The following is a 25,932-nucleotide window of genomic DNA, read 5'->3' on the forward strand; positions in this document are numbered from 1 at the left end:
CTTAACCGCGGTCACGTCGCGCGGCCGCGGACCCCTGGACGCGCCCTTCTCCCTTGGGATCGGGACGCAGACCCCTCGACCAAGCGCGTCCTGAAACCCCCGTGCGCTGGCGGGACCGCCGGGAGGGGAACCCGTGCAGAGCTCAGCTGCAGCGCAGTCACTGATGGCGCGGTTCCCGGCTGAAGCCCTCGGAGAGGAAATTTAAAAAAACCTCTTTGTCACACTGTTTCTTCTTTCTCTGAACTTTTCCAGGTGGGTAATAGGGACGTGGATGGAAGCGTGCTTGAGGTGCGCATGAGATGAGAGATATGGGAATGTGGAAAGAGGTATCGCGTGTGGGACGAGGTGGCCGAGTGGTTAAGGCGATGGACTGCTAATCCATTGTGCTTTGCACGCGTGGGTTCGAATCCCATCCTCGTCGGTCCTGTTTTATAGGGAGAAGTCTTCTTAATTTTCTACATCCTGCCCCTCCTTAACAGTGAAGTGAAGAAATCTAGGGTCCGATTCGGTGTTCTCCACCGAATTTGCCCACTGACCGTGTTTCTGGTCAATTTCCAGCTTTCAGAACGTGCTATGGAATTGGTCAAGACTCCTATTTTCTTTCTCCTAAAAGCGACAGCGCAGGGGTGGTTACCATCCAAGACTGGTACCCGGACACCTGGCCTGACGTTGTCTGCGGGGATGTAGTGTCTGTTTAAATGACTACTTTTTCCGCGCTACTGTTTCCTCTCACTTACCCCAGGATGGAAACATCTTATCTACACACAGTTGTCCCCAAACACACATCGAAGCAGAAGGCTTGTCCAACACCAGCCACTGTACACTGAAGGCACTTAGTGTTTGTGGATGAAGGGAACCATGAAATCCTTAGCAGAAGTGTGTGGGAAGGGCAGGCACTTCAACTGCTTCATCACTCATACTTAATAAATACTTGACTTTTTTTTTTTTTTGTTTCCTTAGGGCAGAACACTGTGAGTCTTGGTAAGGAGCACTGGGGCAGACTGGAGAAGGCATTGAGTGAGAGCGTTGGCTGGGATGGGTAGGGGGCTTCCGCAGACTGTAGGGTTTCAAACATTCGGGAGACCTATATTTCAGATTGGTGCCATAGTACTCGGGAGTGCTAGCTTTCTGCCAAGGCTGTGCTGGGCACTGGGGCAGGAGACCCTGCACATACGGGTTCTGTCCTTTTCACTGAAGATAGGCTTCAGGAGAAAGGGGGACAGTTCAGAACTTTCAGCACAGGTTTTGTAGACACGGAACTCAGAAATCAGACTTGGTGCACTGTGAGGGTTTGGTTTTGTTTTTCGAGACAGGGTTTCTCTGTGTAGCTTTGGCTGTCTTGGGACTCACCCTGTAGACCAGGCTGGCCTCAAACTCGGGAGATTTGCCTGCCTCTGTTTTTAACTTCGTTTTCTTCACAAACAGAACTCTTAGAATAATAAACTTTGCAAAATAAATACTATTAAATTAGAGCTTCACAATAAATATTGTATACAAAGGAAACCTCTGGTAGCTTCTGTGTGCTGAGAAGGGGCTACAGTGAAGGGAAATGAGATGAGAATGTGGTGGAGTGGGCACTGGCTGCAGCTCTACTCCTGTTTTATTTTATTACTATTTTAAAGAGTATCTCGCTATTGTAGTCCAGGATGGGCTTGAACTTGTGAACCTCCTGCCACCGCCTCTGGAGTGCTGGGATCATAGGTTTGCACCAGCACATCTGGCTGCTTTATTATTATTATTTTACTGTTTGTGTTTTTGAGATAGAGGTTTTCTTTTTGTGGTTTGTTTGTTGGTTTGTATTGAGACAGGGTCTCTCTATGTAGTCCTGGCAATCCTGGAGCTCACTCTAGACCAGGCTGACTTCCAACTCACAGAGATTCCCCCTGCCTCTGCCTCCTGGGTGCTAGCATTCAAGGTATGCGCCAAGTCTGGCCTGAGATAGTCTTAGTATGGAACCCAAGGCTGCCTTCACGTTGATTCTCTTGCTTTGTGTTTCCAGTGCTGGGATTACAGGCGTGTATACCATGTCTGGCTCAAAATCTGTTTTAAAGTTTGAAAGATATGGTCCACATTCCCACCGGTAACCTTCTGTCCAGAGAGGCAGCATGGCTTCTCACTCTGTGTTGAAGCTTGTCTTCAGTGGCGACCAAGCTGCTTACAGCTCTGCCTCAGCCTTCACTCCCCACTCTAGCCACCTGCTGGGGCAAAAGCTTAGGGTCTTCTCAGGCTGCTTCTGAACAGGCACCTCGCCGCGTGTGCGCATGGCTTTCTACATTCCTGGATATTTGAGGGCGTTTTTCAGTCTGCCACCAAGGTCCCTTCCAGCTCTTCCTGCCAGACTTTGAGCTATTGTTTACCAGACGGGAATGGGGCATTAATTTGCCCTGTTGTGTCTTAGAGAGCTGCCCTTGACTAGAGCCTTTCCCTGGTGAGATTTCCGAGTTAGGGGAAACACAGACCCGTGCTTGGCATCAGTCCCTTGGGTGGGTTCCTAGACAATGAAAACATAAAGACAGTTCTTTTAGAACAAGGTCGGCTTCCCCTCCTAGGAGCCAGTGACCTGGGTCCTCACGGCCACCACTGTGTGAGCTGATTTTCTGTCGCTATAGCCAAACCCCTGAGGCGAATCTCATTTGGGGAAGAGTTCATTTTGGCCCAAGGTCTCAGAAGTTCCTTGGTCATTTGGCCCCAGCCCTTTGGGCCTGTGGCAGGGAACACATCAGCGGTGCTTGCGATGAGGTAAATATGCTGTTGTTTGACAGGAAGGAAGCAAAAAGGCAAGCTGGAGTCCCAAGATCCCTTTGGAGACATGGCCGCAGTGACCTGACTTCCTCCCAACAATTTCACCACCTCTGACAGCACTAAGGGCTTGAAGCCCAGCACTCCAGAGGCTGAGGCAGGGCGAGTTCCGGGGTAGCCTGGGCTACACTGTGAGACCCTGTCTCAGAAAACAAACCCAAAGACTCAACACATGATCTTGGAAATATTTAAGACCCAAACTGAAACAGCCACCCACCAACCGCAGGAGGGGATGGGACGAGGACAGGTAAAATACTACAAAGGTTTGCTATCACTTTTAGTTGCCTTAAATTTTTGCCAGAAAAAAATAACTTGTTTCTTTTATTATTTATTGACAAAAGTCCTTAAAACTTAAAACATAACAAACAAACACAAAACGGTGTGGGCACCTGCCACCAAGCTTGATGACCTGAGTTTGATTCCTGGAACCTACATGGTGGAAGGAGAGAACCAAAAGTTTTCCTCTGACTTCCATGTGCATTCTGTGACATGTGTGTAGCTGCACTCACACACATACACAACAACCACATAGAAAGCAAAAACTCAAACCTGTAAGCAGAACAAAAGGTTGAAAAAAATAAACAGAAGTCAGCATTGCTCCTTGCTAAAACCTGTCTCTGTCTCTACTCTGTGTATGTGTGTGTATATATGGGCATCTGTGTGTGTGCAGGTATGTGTGTGTACATGTGAGTATATGTACATGTGTATATGTATGTGTATGTGCATGTGTGTAGGTGTGTGTGCATATGTGTGTATGTTTGTGTGTATCTGTGTATGTATCTGCAGGCGTGTGTGTGTGTGTGTGTGTGTGTGTGTGTGTGTGTGTGTGTGTGTGTGCAGGTGTGTGTACGAGTGTGTATATACATGTAGGCCAGGGATTGACTTCAGGTGTTTTTCCCTGTCGCTCTCCACATTATTTTCAAGACAGGATCTCTCACTGAACCTGGAGCTCACCAATGTGGCTAGATGGCAGACCTGGGATCTGTGCTCCTCGGTGCTGGGATTACAGGCAAGCACTGACATGCCTGGCTTTATCACAGGTGCAGGGATCTGAAGTCAGGACCTCATGCTTACCCAGTAAGCGCTTTACCCACCGAGGTATCGTCTCCAACCTGAAACAGTTTTCTTAAAGTTTACTTCCGACCTTTCTTGTCTTTTGGTGCCTTCATTCCACTGTCCTAGTGAAAGAATTAAACATGAGAAAGAGGAACGAGTACCAGCCTCAGGCCCCTAAACCAGGTCCCCAAACTGTTAGCCTCAGCAGAAATATTCTTGTCATATTTCTTGTGGCATCAGCAGAATAACCTTGTGACATTGTCTGGGTCTAGCAGAACCTCCTGTGGCTACTCTAGGAAGAAAAGCAGCCCCCATGGAAAGTCCCCATAGCTGTACTCCCCCTCCCCAGTGCTGATCTTTAAACTAGCCAGTTATGTATTGCCCCGAATGCTATGCTAATATTATGGTTTTCGCTTTTAAAAGATGCCTGCAATTATTGTTTGGGGCTCCTCTCACTGAATTGTGTAGGGGGGTCCGTTTGCGCAAACGATTAAAATAAAGCCTCATGTGATTGCATCAACTGGTCTGGAATCCGGGTTTCTGGGGCACCCACCTGAGAGGATAGTGCCCTGAATCTGGGGTCTATCACTAGAAGTCCACAACAGCAGACCAACTTGGGGTTCAGTCACACAAAGCCTTCTTCAAAAAGCATGGCTGTCTGTGGCGCATACTTTTAATCCCAGCACTTGGGAGGCAGAGCCAGGGGAATCTCTGTGAGTTCGAGGCCAGCCTGGGCTACAGAGTGAGTATTCAGGACAGCCAGATATACATCATAGAGATACCTTGTTTCAACAAAACAAAACAGCATGGCGGTATCAGGGCTCAGAGGCAGTTAGCACCTGCAGATTCATCTGTCAACTGTCTCAGTTTCCACAACTCAGTCCCAGCTTCTGCCACCTTCAGAAGCTTCCCTTCTGAACACAGTCCTGGTTCCTTCTAGCCTCTTCCCGAGGAATGCACTGCTGGTCACGGCTTCCGTTGCTCTGGAGAACTTCAGTTGACTCTGTAAAACAGGGGAGAAGCTTGACTAAGTCTTTAGAGCATAAGGAAATATAAGTCCAGTCAGGTGACCTCAGTCAACCGTGATTTTGTTGAGAAACGCTGAGAAAGAACCAGGCCATCCTACAGTATCATGGCAACAGTTACGACTACAGAGGAATGTCCTGTTCTGTCATGCACTGCCATCCCTCACCTATTCCTTGTAATAGGCTGATCACCTCAAGGCATCGCCTCCATGTAATGGTGTTGTGTGATGTTTTGTGTTCTGACAAATAAAGCTTTCCTGGAGATCAGAGGGCAGAGCTAGCCACTAGGTAACCATAGAGGGCAGGCCGTGGTGGCACACACCTTAAATCCCAGCACTTGGGAGGAGGAAGCAGGAAGATCAGGAGTTCAAGGCCACCCTGGGCTACACGAGATTGAACCAGTCTAAAGGAGAAACAGAGCGATGGTGACTCTTGCCTTTAATCCCAGCACTAGGGAGGTGGAGACAGGAATATAAAGCAGATGGAGCTAGGATCTCGTGCCCATTCAGTCTGAGGATTTGTAGAGACAGGATCTTCCCCATTCAGCCTAAGCACTGGAAGAGGTAAGAACTAGTGGCTGGCTGCTCTGCTTCTCTGATCTTTCAGCTTTCACCCTAATATCTGACTCCGGGTTTTCATCTGTTAAGACTAATTAGGATCACACTTCAGATGGGGCTGCATTGTCCCAAGAGGCAAGAGCTGGTTGGTTCTTTTCACCAGGGAAGCTGGACTAGGCCATAGCATAGGGCCTCTGGTTAGCTAGTGGGTGACTGCTCATTACTCAAAACTCAGCTCAAGGGCTGTAGAGATGGCTCAGCAGTTAAGAGCACTGGCTACTCTTCTAGAGGACTCAGGTTTGGCTTCCAGCACCCACATGATAGTCACAACCATTACTCCAGTTCCAGGGGATCTGGCATGATGCCCTTTTCTGACTTCTGAGGGCACCAGGCACACATGTGGTACACAGACATAGATGCAGGCAAAACACCCATACACAGCCTTGGCCTAGTGACTCTAGCTAGACCAAGGCTTCAGCGCCACCCAAAGCAGAAAGTGAGGCTGTGGTGGATGGCCAGGGAAGGAGATCACAAATTTGCAGGTGTCCAAGACTTCTCTGTTGTTTTTGCTATTATTGTTCATTTGTGGTTTTATTTTTATATTGATTGATTGATTGATTCTTCAAGACAGGGTTTCTCTCTGTAGCTTTGCACCTTTCCTGGAACTCACTCTGTAGACCAGACTGGCCTCGAACTCACAGAGATCCACCTGCCTCTGCCTCCTGAGTGCTGGGATTAAAGGCGAGCGCCACCACCGACTTGATTTGTTGTTGTTTTTAAAATCCACCTTCTAACCATTTTGACCTATTATTTTGTGTGTGTGTGTGCCTGAATGTATGTCTGTGTATCACATGTAGAAGTCAGAAGAGGGTGTCAGGTCCCCTGGAACTGAAGTTAACAGACGGTTACAAGCCATAATGTGGTTGCTGTGACTTGAACCTGAGTCCTCTGGAAGAGCAGCCAGTGCTCTTAACCCATGAGCTGTCTCTCCAGCCCTGTTTGTTTCTTTTTGAGACAAGGCCTCATGTAGTCCATGCTGGCCACAAACTCCCTATGTAGCCAAAGATGATCTCGAACTTCTGATCCTCTTGCCTGCATCTTCTGAGTGCTGGGATTACAGGCATGTACCTTCCCCACTGCTAAATGCTTCTCATTAGCAGAATTTTAACCAGTACTACCCAGCCTCCTTATAAAAAGAGTCAGCACTTTGAGGGGCAAGACTGAGCTTCAAATGTCTGTGTCCCTCGCATTAAGCTGGCTCAGTCCTGTGGAGGGGCCCCAAAATAGCTTGACCACACAGCAGCCATGACAGGCTTAGGGGCCTAGACACAGCTTCTGTGACAGGCTTACTGGAGGGCAACACCCAGATCCAGGAAAAGCCTTAAGCTGATACCACCCAGGGATCCACTCAGAGGTGAGGAAGTACCTGACATCCCAAACATTCCAACCATTAGATAAGGTGGCCAGATGTCTTTGAATCTAGCACACACTTACTTTTTGTTTTACAGATACCCCTAGACAATTGTCAGCCAAGCAGGGTCCTGGACCCTGGAAATCCCCTCACCCCAACCTCTGCTATGATAAAAACTCTGCCCCCACCTGAGCTCAGGGCTCTCTGCTCTCACTGCTGTGTCGGACAGACAGAGGGACCAAGCTCTGGAGCTTGAAATAAAGGCTCTTTACTTTTACATGCGGGATTCGGTCTCTGTGGTGGTCTGTTGGGGGTCCCCGCGATCTGGGCATAACAGTCCTCTCCACACTGATACCTCCAGTGCTTGCTGATGGTTACTGGTTGTTTCAAAAGAGAGAGTGTCCGATTGCGTCGGGCCTGTATCAGGGCCAAGGAGGTAGTAGGAGCAGGAGACGGAGAATCAGGAAAGGGACAGACAGGTGCCACCCATCCGCTCAAGCATTTGTTTCCAATGGAAAGCCGGCTTCCTTTGGGTGTGATGCACTTTAGCCCCAGCATTCGGGAGACAGAAGCAGGCAGCTCTCTGAGTTCCAGTCCAGTCAGAGTTACACAGTGAGACCCTTAGCTCCAAACACAGACGGGGAGAATAGGGACTGGAGAGATGGTTCTGTGGTTAAGAGCACTGGCTGCTCTTGAACAGGACCCAGGTTCAGTTCCCAGCACCCACATCTCAGCTCACAGCCACCTGTAACTCCAGTTTCAAGGGATCTGATGCTCTTCTGGCTTCTGTGGGCACCAGGCAGAGCCATACATACATGTAGGCAAATCACTCATACACATAAGATTTTTTAAATATATATATTTTAAAGCCAGCCTTCTCCTGGTGGGAAGATGGACATTCAAGATGTGATATCAGGACCTTTGCACCGTGAGTGTTCTTTTCTGGGACTGATCCTCCACGGCTCAGCCCAACTCGTGGCTTCCTCCAGGTGACAGTGGCCCCTGTGGGTTTTCTGAGACTGCCTGGCCTGTAAGTGGATGGAGGGGGTACCTTCCTGGCCCCAGGAGAGTCTGCCAGGCTGAGAGTTCTCTGAAGGAACTGGGATCTGGGACTATCAGTCTCAGTCAGAAGGTCTTTGCCAAGAGTCCTTGGGACTTCAGCTACTTTCCCAGCTTGGGTCCAAGGCCTGCCTGCCTCTGCTCTCTGCATCAGGGGCCACACTCCTTAAGTTCCAAGCTCAGCACTCAAAGGGTCGGATCTGAGCCACAGATGCGAGGCCAGCCTTAAAGCACTTAGCCATGGGATGAAGCAGCCTCATACGAAACAGCCACACTCTGCTCTGTTCCCCAGCTACAGGGACACTTGGCTGTGGTCTTTCTGCTTCTTGTCCCTGTGTCCCAAGTCACTGTCCACATACAGCTCTGACTATGACACTCCACTAAGAAAGCCCTGTGGTTGCTGTCCTTCAACTGTAGGACAAAGTTCTAAAGGATCACTTACATAAAGCCAGGTCTTCACCTGTCCTGTCTTCTATGCCCACCTCATCCTCTCCCCTTCTCTCCCCTTCTCCTCTAGGCTTCTTTCAGAAAGTCCCGTTGTCTGTGTCTTCCACTCTCTGGCACCGCTGAGGGGAACACTCTTCTTCCCCTATTGCCCAGAAAACTCATGTTCATTCCTCAAAGTCTAGTTTGGGTAAGGCCAACCCTGACCTCCCAGGTAAGGTCAGTGGCGTCCTCTTCTAGAGTCTTGTACCGCATGCTTCTGCAGACCTTCACAAGCTGTATCATGGTTACTTTCCCTCTCTTATGGCCTTGGGTCGTGAACCTCTTTGTTTCAGTCTCCAGACCAACCAGGGCAGGTATCTACCAACAATAGTCGAAGGAATAAACCTTTATTTGAGGTCTGCCTGGTGGCTTATTTCTGCTTCCAAAGTCATAGCTTGCCTTCCCATCCTCTAAGATATCAAGAGCCTGTAGCTTCTAAGCAAGTGTCCTGTACTGGCTCAGTCTCTGGTACGTTATCAAAGACTACAGGGGTCCAGCCCTTTATGGTCTTTTCCCAGAGTTCCAGAAGAGATGCTACCAGCGGCAAGAATTAATCTGAGGGATTTGAATGAATCTAAGTACACCGAGCTCTTTAGACCATTCACTTTATTCTTCTAAGTCAAAATCCATCTACACAGCTTCATGTCTGTTCTCATCCTTAGCTCCTCTCTGTCCCTTCCTCTACTGTCCTCTCCTTGTCCTGTCTAAGTTCCTTCCATCTTCATCCTGCTCTAAGTTCAAAATCTCCCAGTGCTGTGGGGCACTGGTATAATATACACTTATAAGCAGTAATACTTTGACAATGCAATGTGAGGCATTCAGGGTCATAAAGAGAGGTGATAAGATCCACACAAAGAGCGGGGATTGTCGGCTTCATTTACAACCCAAGAGGGGAGTGATTAAAGAAGGTGGGGTCAACGAAGGGCTAAAATTGGTTAATAGATCAAAAAAGGGGATTTATGTGCTCAAACTATATTCTTAGAAGTGGTTAGGTATGGGCCGGGGCGGTGGTGGCACACGCCTTTAATCCCAGCACTCTGGAGGCAGAGCCAGGCGGATCTCTGTGAGTTCGAGGCCAGCCTGGGCTACCAAGTGAGTCCGAGGAAAGGCGCAAAGCTACACAGAGAAACCCTGTCTCAAAAAAACCAAAAAAAAAAAAAAAAAGAAGTGGTGAGGTAAAATATTAGGAGTTTATGTCACTGAAAGTCATGAGTAAAATAAAACTGCCTTTTTTTCCCTTTGGAGCCGAATCTATCCCAGTTTATCTTGGCTGTGCTGTTTTCTGGCAGGGCGGGGGAAGTGTACTAGATCGCCTGTGTCACAGCTTGACGTACCTGGTATGCAAAAGCCCTTTTGTTCCGAGTTAATTGTTAAAGGCGGACATGAGCTATGGGAGAAAGGAGCGTTTAAGCTTAATTTGCACAAGGACAAAGCTTTGTACTTAATATCCGCCTAGCCTTGGCAGTTGTCTCAGTGTGGATATTTACCTTATTTCAGGAGACTAGTAGGTAGTCTGAATGCTTATATATCTGCAGTCTGTCCTTGGATGTTTGAGGAGTATCTCAGATAAAATGCTTTTGTCTGGAGATGGCCCTGGCCAGATACTTACTAATGGAGATAACTACAGAAAGGCACACAGTTGGGGGATGTTATCCAAATATCCCAAAGTGTATAAGGGAAATTGTGCCCAGTTTGAATGATCAATCACTCTGTTAGAAGTTCTTGGGAAAAGAATCAAATGGGAAAGCTACAATCAGACACAAGAGATTCACTGCAGGAAACAGCTAATATTCAAAAGCCAATATCACCAATACTCCTTGGGTCTTGGCTTTATCCTCTGGAAGAGCACTGCTCTTCCAGGTAATAGCTTTTGCCATTGTCAGCTGAATTCCTACTTCATATTTCTGCAGCATGCAGCAGTATGTGATGTGCTCCATGAATGTTCATGGAAGGTAGAAGTGAGGAAACCTTGTTGGGCAGAGCAGGCGGTACATGTGTACAAAGATGAAGTAGCCCTCTTCTGCACCCATCAGGGACCCTGGCTAGGGTGCTGAAGTCCTGCTCAGGCTGACTGCCTCTTTGAGGTTAAGATTTCTGGGAATGAGCAACACTGGGAAAGAAGCAGATACAAGGGAGTGCTGGGCTCAAGAGAGGGGATAGCGATAGTTTACTATTCAGCCTAGAGCTCGGCCCAGGAGCAGAGCCACTGCTTCCTACATTTTAGATTTATTTTACTTTATGTGCATGAGTGTTTGCCTGCATGTATGTATGTACACCACATGTGTGCCTGGTGCCCACAGAGCCCACAAGAGGGTGTTAGATCCCTTGGAACTGGGGTTGCAGCATTCCCAGCTACCATGAGTGCTGGAAATCAAACCTGGGTGATATAGAGCAGCTAAACCCCTGAGCCATCTCTCCAGAGCTTCGTGCAGACCCATCTGGCCTTCTCAGGTGTCATGAGGTCCAGAGAGCCAGAAGAGCAGTGCAAAAACCTCTGCCCATCTCAGAATCTGCCACCTCAATCTGTCAAGCAGGTACAACCACACCTACCCCACCTAGTTTACTGAAGCCAACAGAGTGGTCAGTGAAAGGACCAAGCAGATGCCATAACAGGCTGCTCAGTCTTCTCTCAGAGATCAGGCCTCAATTTCAGTTTCCTGAGACTTGAGCAAGCAGTTTCTGGGAGGGCCATGAACAAAAGACTGCTCAAAGTTCAGCCAGATGTTTACTTTCTGGGGCCCCTCACCAACTTAGAGTTATGTGCAGTACGTGCTTGGCCAGCCAGCCCCCATGGTGGCTCAAGGACAAAGCCTGGGACTTGTGCTGGACTGTCCCCAAAGTAATAAATTGTAACCACCAACCAGTAAATTCAAAGGTTACATACCCTCACCCAATTAAAAGAGAACAAAGATAAAAATAAACCAATCCGAGTTGCACCCGTGCAAAACTCCCCCAACCCCCCTGAAGGGCTTGTGGATTTTGCCTTTAAAAAGCTAGCCACACAAAGAAAAAGCAAGTTCCTCCTGGCCTCACGACTACGAGTGAGTGCTTTGGATCGAGCTTCCCTGCCCGCGGCTTGTAAACAAACAGAAATAAACCATGCTATTGCATTCTGAACCTAAGGTCTGTGGTGAAATCCTTGGGGTCCCAATCTGGGCATAACAGTCAGGACTTTAGAAGCAAACACTCCGGGAATCCATCATAAAAACGAACAGTTTTTATTGGTCTCAGGAACAGGGTCAGAGGAAAAATGGGGTGAAAAGATGGTAGCAAGTGCCCAGGGCACCTGCCTGGTGACCTCTGAGGAAAGAAGCCAGTGGTGGGCTGGAGGTCAGCACCTACAAGGAGGAGGCTGTAGCCTCACTCTCCATTGACCAGTCACATCACGCCTCAGGGAGGCACAATCCCCACCCAGCTTGTTCTAAAGCTCTCACTGAGGTTTCTGTGAGAGTGGGTGCTGAACACCTTTGCTAACTGTAAAGTGCAGTGCACGACACATGCAGACTAGCTGCCTTTCTGTTAGACAGGCCCATCTGGATTCCAGGGAGTACCGGCTATGAAAACACTGTTGGAGGCTCAGGGGTTGTTCGCTTGAGCTTTCTCTTCCCCTCAACTTCTATGGCACCTCACGCCCTACCCATGGGCCTTGGGGGGTGGGTGGGTGGAAGCGTTGTTCTGGAGCTGGCCCAGTTCCCACTCTGAGCTGAGGTAGAGGCCATCAGGGTGTCCTTAGCAAGGCCTGCAGGTGGCTTTGCTCCCTCGGAGTTGGATGAACAGGTAAGTTCTGGTGGCAGGGCAGGCCCTGGCCCTGCACCCTTTCTCCTGATTATTGCCTTCCAATATGCTCTTTCGTGCGTCTCAGTGAGGTCCATCCTTCTGTGTCCCGTTTCACTCCTGGGTGAGGAGCAGAATGACCACCGGTGTATTCTTTCTCACCATATGCAATGTGGCTAGGAGCCAAGGTCGTTTCTGACCCCTCCTGGCACCCACAGACCAAGAGGCCCAGCGAAGCAGAGGTCCTTCCCTCGGCAAAGTCTCAGCTCCAGAAGCAGCGCTGAGAGGAGGGCTGTGGGAGCACTGATGAGGAGGGCTGTGGGGAGCACTGGTGGGCCTCAGAGTAAAGCCTTAAAGAGGAAGGAGAGAGAGGCCCCGCAGGACAGTCCCAGGGCCAGGAAGAAGGTCATGAGGGCTCCAGCCACCTCCCTCTCATGTGGCAGCACCTGCCTAGAACACACAAACAGAAGCTTATATAGAGAAGGCCAGGCCCGACCTTAGGACAGCTTCTGGGCTCTCTGCTGTCCCTCTGCACGCGGGTTCTAGTCTGGGTCTGACCCCACCCTCCGCCACTATACCCTGGTCTTTCTCTGGGCTTCAGTTCCCTCCTCTGTAAAAGTTGGCAAAAAGGAACATCTCTCTGGACCTTTAGGGTCCAACTTTATAGGGTTCTAGATCCCATCACTTTATTTCTCAACACAGTGTCCCAGCTGGTTCTTCCTGCCATGCTGACTCTTCTCAGAGTCCCAGCTCTACTGCCCCTGTCAAAAATAGCTGGGCTACCTAGACAGGTAACCTCCCCTGTTCCTAGCCTGGGGTGAGTGCCACAGTGAAGGCCTGTCCCATAGGGTGGCGCAGAGGTCTGAAGACAGCTACCTAGGGATGATGGTCTCCCTCTGCAGATACTGGTCCTGAGCTAGGCCCTCCCCATCACCAGCACCCAACCCTTTGCTTCCCAGACCTGGGTGCCAGGCACATGGTGAGAGACACCAAGTAGCCGTTGGAAATGGCGAAGAGCAGCATAAATGTGATGAAGTAGGCGTCCTGCCTGAAGATGATGGGCAGCCGGGCACGCTTGGGCACGTGACAGAGCATGAAGAGTGGCACAAACAGGAAGCGCAGGCACACCAGCAGGGGCAGCAGTCGGCTGTCCTCATCTGGCTGTGACAGAGGTTCAGGTGAGTGTGGGCCCTGCAGCTAGCGGGGGGCATGCCACACATGTGCAGACGCCCCTGGAGCTAGTTATAGGCAACTGTGAGCAAAGTCACATGGTGCTGGGAACTAAGCTCAGGTCCTCTGGAAGAGCAGCCACTGCTCTTAAACACTGGGCTCTCTCTCCAGCCCCTGATCATTTCTTTATAAGACGAGCTTTTAGGCCAGGGGATGGGGGTGGCACACGCCTTTAATCCCAGCACTGGGGAGGCAGAGGAAGGTAAGGCAGGTCTATAGTCAGTGTGTATTGGTGCGCCAGCATGTATTTCTCCAACCTAACCACAACCAGAACCTACTGGCCGTTCTCCCAGATGGGATTCCAAGCAAGTGGGAGGCTGGGTCTCTAGGTTATGTCCCTACTTAGGCTGCTGCTACTGTATTTGTTACTTTCCCAGGAAGCTTTCACATAAGGACACAATGCCCCGCTGACAGCAATCCCCTAACTAAGAACCACATCCAATTTCTCAGCAGCTACAAGAATCCTCACGAAGCAGAGTGCCGGGCTGGGGCTGGGGGCATGAGACTCCACTAGATGTGGTTGGTGGCTTCTGCTTTGGAGGAACTCATTCCAGGGGCCAGTCACCTGCTGCCAGTGAGGGGGCTGTTCCAATGTCAGGTCAGGGGGACTACTGAAGGTCACCTTTCTATGTTCCTGTGGACCCTTCGGTCCTGGTACTTCCTAACCCTCTGGGTCAGCCCTGACAAGCTCACCCATAGGAAGTAGGAAGTCAGGCTCCGGCCCAGCCAATCCATGATGTTGAAGAGCAGAAAGCAGCAGATGGGGTTGAAGAACTGGCCTAGGGAAGAGAGAGCCAGTCACCCCGATCCCCATCTGTCCTTCCCCCTCACTCCCCAAGCCCCTCTTCACCCCAACACTCACTCCACTTCCCGGGGCTGGTGGAGCTGGTCACCATGGCTGTGATGGCAGGAAAGACGGACAGGGTGACTGTGAAGACCAACACAAGGCACAGCGCCGTCAGCCAGATCTGGGAGCCGGAGGCAGGGTGTGAGTGGGCAGGGTAGTCCCAACCCCGCTGCCACAGCCCTACCCACTGCACCCCCAAGCCACCGTGACCCAGTGATATTAGGGGGTAAGCACCAAAGCCCGGGGCTGGGGAAAATGTCCCTGGGAAAATGGTTAGGAGCCATCTCTTAGCTGAACCTTCTGGAAGACAACGAACCTTCCGGAAAACAACAAAGACAGAAGGTTTTCCTGGCTTCTGTGGCTCGTCTAGATCCAGCTCTGACTCCGGCTCCTTCTCAAGGTCAAGATCCAGAGCTGGGTCTGCCTTCTGGGGGCTGATGGGAATCCCATTCTTCTCATCTAGGGGAGAGGGAAGGCTGAGGATCAGGCCCATGGCTCAAATTTCCAAAAACAAGGAAATCCCAGTGGTGAAAAAAGCGTCTCTTCCAGCCAAAGTGCAGGAGAAGGGGATTAATGGTGTTACCAGCCTGCTTACTAATTTATTTGTTTATTTATTGCAGTGTTGGAGATTGGCCCATGGTTTCATGGGCTGTTAGACGTGTCACTGAATTACACCCCAGCACTTACATGTTTTTTGTTTTGTTTGTTTTTGAAGATAGGATCTTTTTCTAGCCCAGGCTGGCCTAGAACTCTATTACCTAGACCTCTGACTTGCTATCCTGCCCATGTGCCAGGCCATGAGTTAAGCATTTTGGATGGGTTCTCTCATTGTTCTTTGCAATGAAGGAATGGAGGCTAAGCTGGGCATGGCAGCAAATGCCTTTAGTCTCGGCACCCAGGAAGCAGAGACATATAGTCTGAGTCTGTGGCCAGCATGGCCTACACAGAAAGACCCTGTTGCCAAAAAACAAAAGTAACAAGAAAGAAAGGGAGCAATTCACTGATCTGCCCAAGGCTGTAGAGCCTAGAGACTGTGGATCCAGAATGCTCTCTGCGGCTCCTCCCTTTTGCTCAAGAGGAAACAGACCCACAGGGTAGCAGGGATGGCTTCCCTTTGTGACCTGCCTCTGCTCACACGAGGCTCAAAGAGATGGGGCTGTCACGGGGACAGAAGGGACTAGTTCCCAGGAGTCTACTTGGACTTGTTCTCTCTCCCACCTCCCCTGCAAGGTTCTGGGATTTACCAGCTTGGAGGAGCTCAGCTTTGGTCTCTAGCTCCTGAACTGGGGCCTGGGACAGCTTCTTGGACAGGTAGTAGCGGGCAAACTCCTGCAGAAGAATCAGCAAGTCAGGCCTGCCCAAGGCCTGTCTGTAACCCCCCAACCCACCCCCACCCCCTTGGCTGGGAGGCTGGGGTCCCCGTGGTGGTTTGAAAGAAAATGGCCCCTAAAGGGAGTGGTACTATTAGGAAGTGTGGCCTTGCTGGAGGAAGTGTCACTCTGGGTGTGGGCTTTGAGGTCTCCTATGCTTAAGTTATGCCCAGTGTCCCAGTTCACTTTCTTTATGCCTGCGGATCAAGATGTAGAACTCTCAGCTCCTTCTCCAGCACCATGTCTGCCTGTGTGCTACCATGTTCCACCATGATAATAATGGATTAAACCTCTGAAACTGTAAGCCACCCCAATTAAATGTTTTCCTTTAAAAGAGTTGCGGTGGTCATGGTGTCTCTTCACAGCAACAGAAATCCTACCTAAGGACTTTACTCCAGTCAACACCTCCTTTGGGGGGATCGGCATTAACTGAGGTCTCATCTCTCTCCCTTGGACTCTCCCAGGGCTTTGTCCAAAATTCCCTAAGGTGGGGGTGTCTAGCCGAATGTCAGGCTTACCAGATGAGGCAGGCTAAGGTAACACACAATGGAGAGGAGGATGCCCACACAGGGTGTGATGAAGTACCCAAGGGCAGAGGTCTGGGCATCCACACCACCTGTAACAGAAACTTCAGCTGCAGAGGAGATGCAAGTGCCACAGTCCCACATGGTTTCCTGTAGTGTTGCCTGGTCATTCTCCCTTAGTAAAAAGCCCAAGAGCCCTGTTCCTCTGTCTCCACCCCAGAACCCTGGCCTCTTCCTCCTGTGTCCCATCCCTTCTTCCCCAAACTGTAGAGGCTACCCAGCCCTCCAGCCACCAGGTGAACTCACTGGCCATGGACATGAGCATAGCAAGGGCCGCGAAGATCCCAGCCAGGCCCTGGCCACTGAGGAAGAGGGTGCTGTAGGTGGAAGGCATGGTGCCCAGCTGTCCGAAGAGGCTGCCTTGAAGCACTGCACAGAAGGCTGTGGACAGACAGAGAAGGAACCAATACTCCGAGGCAGCCTTGGAGGCATCTGAGAGGAAGTGTCCATTAGGGGCATGGGAAACTCTGGTCCAGGCTGGGCAGGCGTGGGTTTCCTGGGGATTTAGGGCAGTCTGCTAGAATATCCCCCATCTCCCTCTCTCTCTTTTATTCATTTATTTATTTATTTAAGACAGGGTCTCACTATGTAGCTTTCGATAGCCAGGAAGTCACTCTGTAGACCTTGTTGGTCTTGAACTCACAGAGACCTACCTGCCTCTGACTCCCAAGTGCTAGGATTAAAGGCATGTGCCACCACACCCGGCCTATTTCTCTTTTGAGATAACCATAGGTCTGTGGGACTTCTGACTATGACCTGCTCCTAGGTCACTATGGGTCTGAGACAAGTGATTTCCTTCTCTTTGGGATCAGTTTGTTTTTGGGGGGATTCGGGTGATAATGGCATTGTCTTCCTTCACAGATCTGCTGGGCTGCTCCAGCACAAGGAAGAAGTGGGAGGAGGGGAAGGGGGAGCAGAAAGGCAGATGTGCTTACAGTTGATGAACCAGACGGATGCCATGGTGATGGAAAAGAACAGCCCGGGGCTCAAGTCCACCTTCACCAACGCTGCCGTCAGGGCAAAGAGCAGCAGTATGGCCAGCAGGCTGCCCAGAATGCGCACCGCCTCAGGGATGCTGCTCAGAAGGGCAGAGGACATCAGATGGCCAGGCAGGGGAAGAGAGCACGGGGCAGGGCAGTGGACAGGAGAAGACAGGCAGCAGGAGGTGGGTGCTCCTGGCCGCTAAGGCTGTCTCTACAAGGAGGCTGGGGTCCAACAACTGGCTCTCACCACTGATACAGGAAGGAGTTGAGGAGTGTGAAGAGCAGGAGAGGCAGCTGGGAGAGCAGCGTCACCCAGTTGTTGAAGTTGTAATTGTCTGTGGGACCGGTGTGGTTGGTGCTCGGGGTCTCAGCTGTGTTGTTGGCCCCTGCCAACCGCCCTTGGAAGTACTGCCAGATGGGAGATAGTGGAGAGTCAGGGACCACTTTCCCCTTCCACACTCGGACTGAAGTCTTGGGGCCTGGCTTTGCACTGTCCCCAGCACCTGGCACACAAGTGGAGCAGGATGGCTATGCACTAAATTAAATGGCTGAATTCTGGGACTGAGTCCAAGGCCTTGCTACATGTCTGGGTCACATCTCCGCTTCAGTGTCCTGGCTCCAGCCCCACTCCCACACCTGCAACAGCCTCTATGTTTAATCATCCCATGGGTATTTATTGAACACCTACTGTGTGCCAGGCCCCAGCTTAGGTGCTAAGCAACTACATCCTCTCTGGCACACATATCCCACCACTCTTCTGCTTAGCTCCCCACGGCCTGCAAGGCAGATCTCATGTTTTAGGACTCCCGAATCTGATCCCAGACTCCCTTTCATGTCTTCCTTCTGTGCCATCCTGGTAAGCTCCAGGCTCTAGACACTTTTCTAAATAGGCTCTTCTTAGCCTGCACTCTGAATTCCCTCTCTCCATCCTCTGCCTGCTCAGATCCCAATCTACAGATCTCTTCTATGAAGCAGAAGTTATTTCTTCTGCGAGCAAACCTTTAGCACTCTGCTTCAGGCTGGAATGGAATGTCATGTTACGTTATTAATAACTCTGGCCCTATGGCTCTCAAGTTCAGTAGCTGACTCATCTTTGGGTATCCAGGGTCAGCACTGACACAGGCACTCCACAGGCACCTGGAAAGTTATCCCACTGAATATGTTTGAATAACCATGTCCCAAAGAAAACGCAAGCTACACATTTTTGCCTTTCTATAAAAAAAAAAAAAAATGCATGCAATCCCTGGTCCACAGTAGCTGCACACTAAATATTAGTTGAATAAATGCAATTCATATCATTGCAAAGAAAGTTAAAGGATTGGAAAATCCGCTTTTGGAGCGACTGGCCAGAAATAACGACAAAGAACATGGGCTGGTAGCTCCTTTGCTGGTTAGACTCCCTGTGTAGATGGCCCTGCCCCTCGGAGATCTGGACATTCCTAAAAGTATGCCTAGCCAGGAGAAAGGCGGCTCCTTTTGTGAGGCTCAGTGCTTCGCTGACAGGGGAGACATAGAAGGCGTGGTGAGGAAAGCAGCTCGGGAACCGCAGTCCTAGGCGGCTGGAGGTATGGACGTTTGTGGCCATGCGATTGCTCACTGGCCGCGTGTCTCACCGGGATAGCGGTAATGAAGAAGTTCCAGGGGAGAAGGGTGCCCAGTCCCAGGATGAAGAAGCTGATCCCGACCAGGTGGTAGCTGTGGGGGGATTAATCAGAAGGTCACCCCGAGGACGCACGCCTGGGCCGCCCTAGCCGACTCCGAGGCCGCCCCTCGGTAGAATTGACTACAACCCCCATCACTTCCATTCAAGCAGCCAAGGGAATCGGCTGATGGGAATTGTAGTTCCCGTTGGTCTGGGAGTCTAGAAGCATCTAGACCAGCGGGAATTCACAGGCCTATGGCTACGGGTGCCCCGGTACGCACCACATGGGGTTCCCACCTCACCTGTCCCGAGGGGAGTCTTCCCGCGCCATGGCTGCGGCAGCCCAGTGCGCCAGGCCCGGTGGGGGGCGGCTGCACCTGAGCCTATGCGGGGCTGGGAGGTCGAAGGACAGCGACGGGGGCCGGTCTTCCGGAATCCCAAGGTCGGGGCGCCGTAGGGAGTGTAAGGGTCCAGGCTGGGCTACCGCGAGGACCACGCTTTGCAGGCTCGAACCTCGGCTCCGCCCCCGGGGCGGGGACAAAGGACCATGCACCCCTCCCCCTTAGCGCTGGCTTTCCAGACTCCGCCCCGGCAGGCAGCTGTGCTTAGGGTTTGGGATCCGCTTTCCCGCTGCTTACACCTGTGCTGCTGGGTCTTACCGCCGCCCCTCCGCACAGGCTCCGGTCCTCTCTGTGGGCATCTGTCCAGGAATCTGGGGAGGGTGACAAGGACAGTGCCAGATGGAAGGGGTCCGTCGGTGGCTGGGTACAGCCGAACTGGCTGCAGATTCTTCCTCTTGGCACTCTCCGAGGTGAAGCCTCGCTTGCACCCCTTAAAGTTTGGAGTCCTCTGAGCTTGCTGCTACCCAGTCGGCAGCTTAGCGAGCAAGCCTGGCCGGGCAGGTGGGAGAAGCTGGTGTCACCTACTGTCGCAGAGGGTCCCGGCGAGATGCTCCGAGGAAGTTTCCCCAGAGGTTGAGGAATTGGCCAGGTGTCTTTGCAGACGGATATGAAAGACAGACGGGCCCTTTTCCTGAAGTACCTGGGTCCAGCTGGGCTTGAACAAAGGCTCTGGAGGGAACTGAGGCCCAGGAAGTGATGGTCAGCTCCCTGCCCAGCAGTCGCCTCCGCTGGCACGGTGCATTCACCTTCCACTATTACCCCCACCCAGTGAAAACTTCGATGAGATTGCAAATTAGAGTCTTATAATTTATGCATGGGTGTGGTTTCTCTAGGATGAGGAAGTGAGACTTACTGTTTTCCTAAGTTAAGAATCTATCTATCTATCTATCTATCTATCTATCTATCTATCTATCTATCTATTAAGACTTATTTATAATTATGTATACAGTATTCTGCCTGCATGTATATCTGCAGGCCAGAAGAGGGCGCCAGATCTCATTACAGATGGCTGTGAGCCACCATGTGGTTGCTGGGATTGAACTCAGGACCCCTGGAAGGGCAGCCCTATTATATATATTTTTAAAAAGTATATTTAAATGGGCTGTCAAGACAGCTCTGAAGGGTAAGGGTGTTCCTGCCAAGTATGATAACCTGAGTTCAAGCCCGAGGACCCTATAGTGGAAGGACTGAAGTGACGCCTGCAGATTGCCCTCTGACCTTCACACAAGCATGGTGGCACACCTGTACCACCCCCATGAATACATGTAATGTGTGTCTATGTATGTATGAGTCTTTAAAGGATATAGTTATTAGCTGAGCAGTGGTGGCGCACACCTTTAATTCCAGCACTTGGGAGGCAGAGGCAGGCAGATCTCTGTGAGTTCGAGGCCAGCCTGGGCTACAGAGTGAGTTCCAGGACAGCCAAAGCCACACAGAGAAACCCTGCCTCGAAAAACCAAAAGAAAGCCAGGCGGTGGTGACACACACCTTTAATCCCAGCACTCAGGAGGCAGAGCCAGGCAGATCTCTGTGAGTCCAAGGCCAGCCTGGGCTACCAAGTGAGTTCCAGGAAAGGCGCAAAGCTACACAGAGAAACCCTGTCTTGAAAAAACAAAAAAACAAAAAAACAAAAAAAAAAGTGAAAAAAGCCGGGTGGTGGTGGCGAACACCTTTAATCCCAGCACTCAGGAGGCAGAGGCAGGCGGATCTTTGTCAGTTCGAGGCCAGCCTGGTCTACAGCGCGAGATCCAGGAAAGGCACAAAGCTACACAGAGAAACCCTGTCTTGAAAAACCAAAAAAAAAAAAAAAAAAAAGTGAAAAAGTGGGCTGGAGAGATGGCTCAGAGGTTAAGAGCACTGACTGCTCTTCCAGAGGTCCTGAGTTCAATTCCCAGCACCCACATGGTGGCTCACAACCATCTGTAATGAGATCTGGTGCCCTCTTCTTGCCTGCACTCATACATGCTGCTGTATACATAATAAATCTTTAAAAAAAAAAAAAGTGAGAAAGAAAAGAAAAACCAAAGGGAAAATGATGTTATTTTCAGGTGGTTTTTCCTATGCACCAGGCAGACCATGCTTCTGCCCCTGCTTGGTTCATTGAAGGTGGTTAATAAAGGATTGGATCATGGTGGTCTGCAGTTGACTCTCTGTGATGCTAGGAACTGAACCCAGAACCTGTGCATGTCAGGCAAACACTTTTTTTTTTCCAAGACAGGGTTTTTCTGTGTAACTTTGTTCCTTTCCTGGAACTCGCTCTGTAGACCAGGCTGGCCTCTAACTCACAGAGATCCGCCTGGCTCTGCCTCCCGAGTGCTGGGATCAGTGGCGTGTGCCACGGCTGCGGCCACCGCCGCTGCTGCCGCCACCACCACCACCACCTGGCCAGGCAAACATTCTTACCCCTGAGCTGCATCCATAGTCCTAGCCGGAGACTTTAGGCAGAAGAGAGACAGCATTCAATTACATGGGAAAAGACAGTTACTCTTCGGCTTTCTTTTCAGCCTTCCAATATGCAGAGAGACAGTCTGAATTCAGTTCCAACATGTTTTCAAAGCCCCTTAATCCTCTCTGCACCCAGAACTGGCCTCGGGGCATCTCCTGGCAATTTTACATATCTACTTTTTTGGGAGCGGGGGAGGAGAGAGGAGAGAGAGAGAGGGAGAGTTTCTCTATGTAACAGTCCTGGCTGTCCTGGAATTCAAGCTCTGTAGGCCTGGCTGGCCTCAAACTCACTGAGATCCACCTGCCTCTGCCTCCTGAGTGCTGGAATTAAAGACATCCATCACCGCCTGGTTACATATGCACTTTTTACTCATACTTATTTTAATAATTATTGTTGATACTTGTGGTGATATATTGTGTACCCTAATAAACTTGCCTGAGGATCAGAGAACAGAGCCAGCTACTAGATTAGACATAGAGCCAGGAAGTGGTAGCACATACCTTTAATCCTATCACTTGAGATCTCATGCCTTTGCTTGGGAAGCACACACGCCTTTAATCCGAGGAAGTAATATGGCAGAGCAGAGAAAGGAATATAAGTCGTGAGGAAATGGGAACTCACTCTCTTTAGGCTGAGGATTTCATTGAGGTAAGAACTAGTGGCTGGCTGTTCTGCTTCTCTGATTTTTCAGCTTTCACCCTGATATCTTGTTGTGCCCAGATGGCAACCCCCACCAAAGACAAGTATGCTGGAATGCAAAAGCAAGGTTTAATTCTGGATATCCAAAAGCAATACAAGCCTAGGCAGGGACTTCGTGCAATACATCCAACGCAGAGGAGGCTGGAGGAAGTGTCCCCCTGTCTGCAAGCTCTGTTTTTGTTTGTTTGTTTGTTTGTTTTTTTGGTTTTTCGAGACAGGGTTTCTCTGTGTAGCTTTGCGCCTTTCCTGGAACTCACTTGGTAGCGCAGGCTGGCCTCGAACTCACAGAGATCCGCCTGGCTCTGCCTCCCGAGTGCTGGGATTAAAGGTGTGCGCCACCACCGCCCGGCTTGCAAGCTCTGTTTTTAAAGGCAAAAGCCATAAGGTTACATCATTTAGGGGTGCTAGTATGGGTACAATTCTGATTGGCTTGCTTCTAGGGGCTTTCTAGAAATCATGGCTTAATCTTACTTTTAAGGGAGTGGTTACCCGTCACCATTTCTCATTGGCTGTCCTCAGGTGGGGACATTTCTGTGGTCAGTTACCCTGGAAACCAGGGAGAGGACATTTTATAGTCCAGCAGTCATTACCTCGTGACTACCTTGTGACTCTGTACTTTTACATTTCCTGGTTTCTGGAATCTGCACTGACTGGTTTTAGTAATTAATGGCCTATTTTTAAAAGGAGAAATCTTAGGCCTTAATTTTAGGGTGAAAGCATTTTGGTCTTATTTTTAAGATGGCTCATTTTGGTCTCACATTCCCCCCTTCTCCTGTGCCTAATTAAACCCAATCATGGGTTTTGGGCAGTTAGCTCGTAAGTATCCCTCTCTAATAATGGTCATGTATAGTTAGCCATGTTGTCTCTATGCCAGGGAGTTTCCTTTTGACCCAGTATTTCAGCCTTTTCTGAGCAGGGAACATGGGATGACATATTCTCTTCTGGAACTGCTTCGAGCTGGCATTGGGGCGCCGTTGTCAGGGCCCCCAAAAGGCTAAAAAGCTAGTCAAGGACTGGGCAAAGGGGCAATTGTCAGAAGTGTGTGGCTCTCTGACCCTGTAGAGACAAGGAACAATCACATAGGCTGGGCTAGTCCACATCAGCTTTTAGCAAGTCCGGAGCTCACAGTCATCTGGAGCAGTGTAGTCAGCAACTGAAGCTTGGAGGTGACTGCCAGCCAAGTGGAAATCTGTTGAGACAAATTTAAACTAGGAACAGAAGTTAAAATTTATGAACTTATTTGGAACCCTTAGGTCCATACCCTTAGTAATGGGAAAAGCACTAGTCCCAAGACCAGGAGAGAGGAAAAATAGGAATACTTATCTGGGGTCCTTTCAACCTCTGTGAAGTGGGTCTAGGTTTTTATGACTCTTTTGATCCTTTGAGGCCTACTTACAAAATGACATACAAGTTTTATATACATTAGTATTACCAATCTGTACTGAGATCCATATTGTAGACAAAGCAGGTAATGGGTATCTCTAAAACAGCAGAAGTGGACTCATACCTTTGAATCCCAACAAGATCTACAGATTTGGCTTAAAAGCTTGTGCATTTTTCTTTTGTCCAGAAAGCCATCTATAAATTGGACAGAGATTTTTGGCCTGATCAGAAGCACTTTTAGGTTTACATTTAGACATATTTAGATGACATCTAAAACAAATCTAAAATGTTGAGCTTGTGACTGAACAGTAAGTAGTCATTGCTCTACCAGCTCATCAGGGCTCCTAAATGTTAAGCTCTGAACCATAGAACAGGAGAGTAATCTGAAACATATCTCATTTTAGACTCATATGTGAACCTTTATGACTTATTTAAACTTTTATATCTTAGAACATTTTTTAAAAAGTGAGCTAATAAGCTAGCTATGGCCTTGCAGAAGGATCTGGTTGTCTGATGCTGCCACACTGACAAAGTTAGATCTGGCCTAGCCATCAGTACTATCAGAAATCTGAGAAGGATAAACTATATCTGAGTGCAGACCAAGAAGCTTCCAATCCTATAAATTACAGGGACCAATCCCTACCCAGGTCTCCATAGCATTGGAGGCACCAGTCAGAACAGCATCAATCTTTTTCTGCCATCAGGCCCATAAGGCAGAGTATTTTTCGTGTGGAATAGGGACACGGAAGACTGACCTTGACCAGGCAAAAGGGTGCAATCAATTCCAGTGTCCTACTGCTTGTCCACAGTCTGGACTGGGTCCTGGCGGCAGGCGTTGCATTGGGGCATCTTGCCCTGTGGTCAGCGTTGTCATATTTCAGGCAGAGACGTTGTGGTGCCTCGTATGTAATCTTCTTTGGAGACCTTGGGTCACTGCTAGGATCTGGAAGCCTGTCTGATATAATAAGCTTTTAGATCAACATTTAAATGCCATATTCTGCAGATCTCTGAAGTATGAGGGCTGTCCAGGTATATCTGAATAGACAAACTTTGTTTCTAATTACTTGTTTCAAGCTCAACCCTGAAAACATATGCAAGGGACTGAGTAAAGGAGAAATCTTAGGCCTTAATTTTAGGGTGAAAGCATTTTGGTCTTATTTCTAAGATGGCTCATTTTGGTCTCACAATCTGGCTCTGGGTTTTTTATTAAAAGACCATCTAAGATTCGAACAACATCGGGTATCCAAATTGTGGGGCACGAATTCACGAAAAAAGTCGCTTGCCTGTGGCCTTACAGGCCCACGTCACGTGGGCCGGAGTCCCTAACCAGCTGGCTAAGGTTTTGCTGCAGATGCCATTTTCCTACTTGATAGTGGGACAGGGGTTGGGGACATAGCCCTGGCACAGTCCCCAAGGCGAAAGTGTCGAATGGAGGTCTAGGGAGCAGTGCACTCTGCTTGTTTGGACTGGGGTGGAAGAGGATGAGGCCTTTCAGAGAAAGAACAGCCTGTTCCAGGACTGGGGACAGGAGTGCTGGCTCACTGTGGGACATACAAATAGATCCCTTTGGCTAGGAGAAGAAGGCAGAGTCTCCCTGGGGTTGGATTTCACTTCAGGTTCTCAGCTCAGACTGGGGGATCCTTGTAATTAACAACCAATATTTCTATTAACAACCTATGTTTCTATTCTGTGGTGAAATTGTGTGTGTAAAGAAACCCAGGCATGAAGCATTTTGATGGCACTGTGATATCCTAAGGGTATTATAGAAGGCAAGAAAGGATAGAACTTAGTAATAAAATAATAACTATGGGAATAGATTAGTGCTCAAACACAGGAAGAGTCACATGCTCAGCCCCTCTATAAAACCAGTTACACACACTCAACAGAGGCCCCAAAGCTGACTCTTAGAGGCCAGTAGTGTGTTTTGGTAATGTGCTATTCCGAAATGATGACCAAGGCTTGGCAAAATGCCAAGTGACAGTGCAGCTGTCTCCCTCTGCAGACACTTAGTGCCTGAGGTACTGGAAAATGCTGTGTATACTGAAACCTTACAAATAATACATTGTGTCAGCATGTCAAATGGACTTACAGCCTGCGGGACATTACCCACCAACCCCACAGTTCCCCAGAGTTTTCTTGAGTTCAAGCAGCAGGAAATATTAGAAGGATTTAGATTGTGG

The 25,932-nt window shown here is 49.6% G+C and overlaps 1 protein-coding gene, 1 long non-coding RNA gene and 1 other non-coding gene across 3 annotated transcripts; 2 read left to right on the forward strand and 1 right to left on the reverse strand.

Annotated features, from left to right (window-relative positions):
- Window positions 1-2: 2 nt before the first annotated feature.
- On the forward strand, window positions 3-4,371 carry LOC128124585 (uncharacterized). The gene is made up of 2 exons (XR_008222904.1): window positions 3-252; window positions 2,763-4,371. It is a non-coding gene; the product is annotated as an uncharacterized LOC128124585 (long non-coding RNA).
- On the forward strand, window positions 340-421 carry Trnas-gcu (transfer RNA serine (anticodon GCU)). Its single transcript has one exon. It is a non-coding gene; the product is annotated as a tRNA-Ser (tRNA).
- Window positions 4,372-11,595: 7,224 nt separating the features above from the next.
- Slc29a2 (solute carrier family 29 member 2) lies at window positions 11,596-19,933 on the reverse strand. Its single transcript, XM_052712767.1, has 12 exons — window positions 19,126-19,933; window positions 18,795-18,876; window positions 17,429-17,589; window positions 17,134-17,273; window positions 16,445-16,579; window positions 16,133-16,230; window positions 15,489-15,573; window positions 14,561-14,703; window positions 14,260-14,365; window positions 14,091-14,176; window positions 13,129-13,328; window positions 11,596-12,617 (listed from the first exon to the last, which is right to left on the reverse strand). The coding sequence occupies exons 1-12, from the start codon at window positions 19,152-19,154 to the stop codon at window positions 12,506-12,508; spliced, it is 1,377 nt and encodes a 458-aa protein (XP_052568727.1). The 5' UTR covers window positions 19,155-19,933; the 3' UTR covers window positions 11,596-12,505.
- Between the last annotated feature and the right edge of the window lie 5,999 nt (window positions 19,934-25,932).

The sequence above is a fragment of the Peromyscus californicus genome, unplaced genomic scaffold, assembly GCF_007827085.1.
Source record: "Peromyscus californicus insignis strain IS unplaced genomic scaffold, ASM782708v3 Scaffold_4__1_contigs__length_199733344, whole genome shotgun sequence".
Taxonomy (NCBI): domain Eukaryota; kingdom Metazoa; phylum Chordata; class Mammalia; order Rodentia; family Cricetidae; genus Peromyscus; species Peromyscus californicus.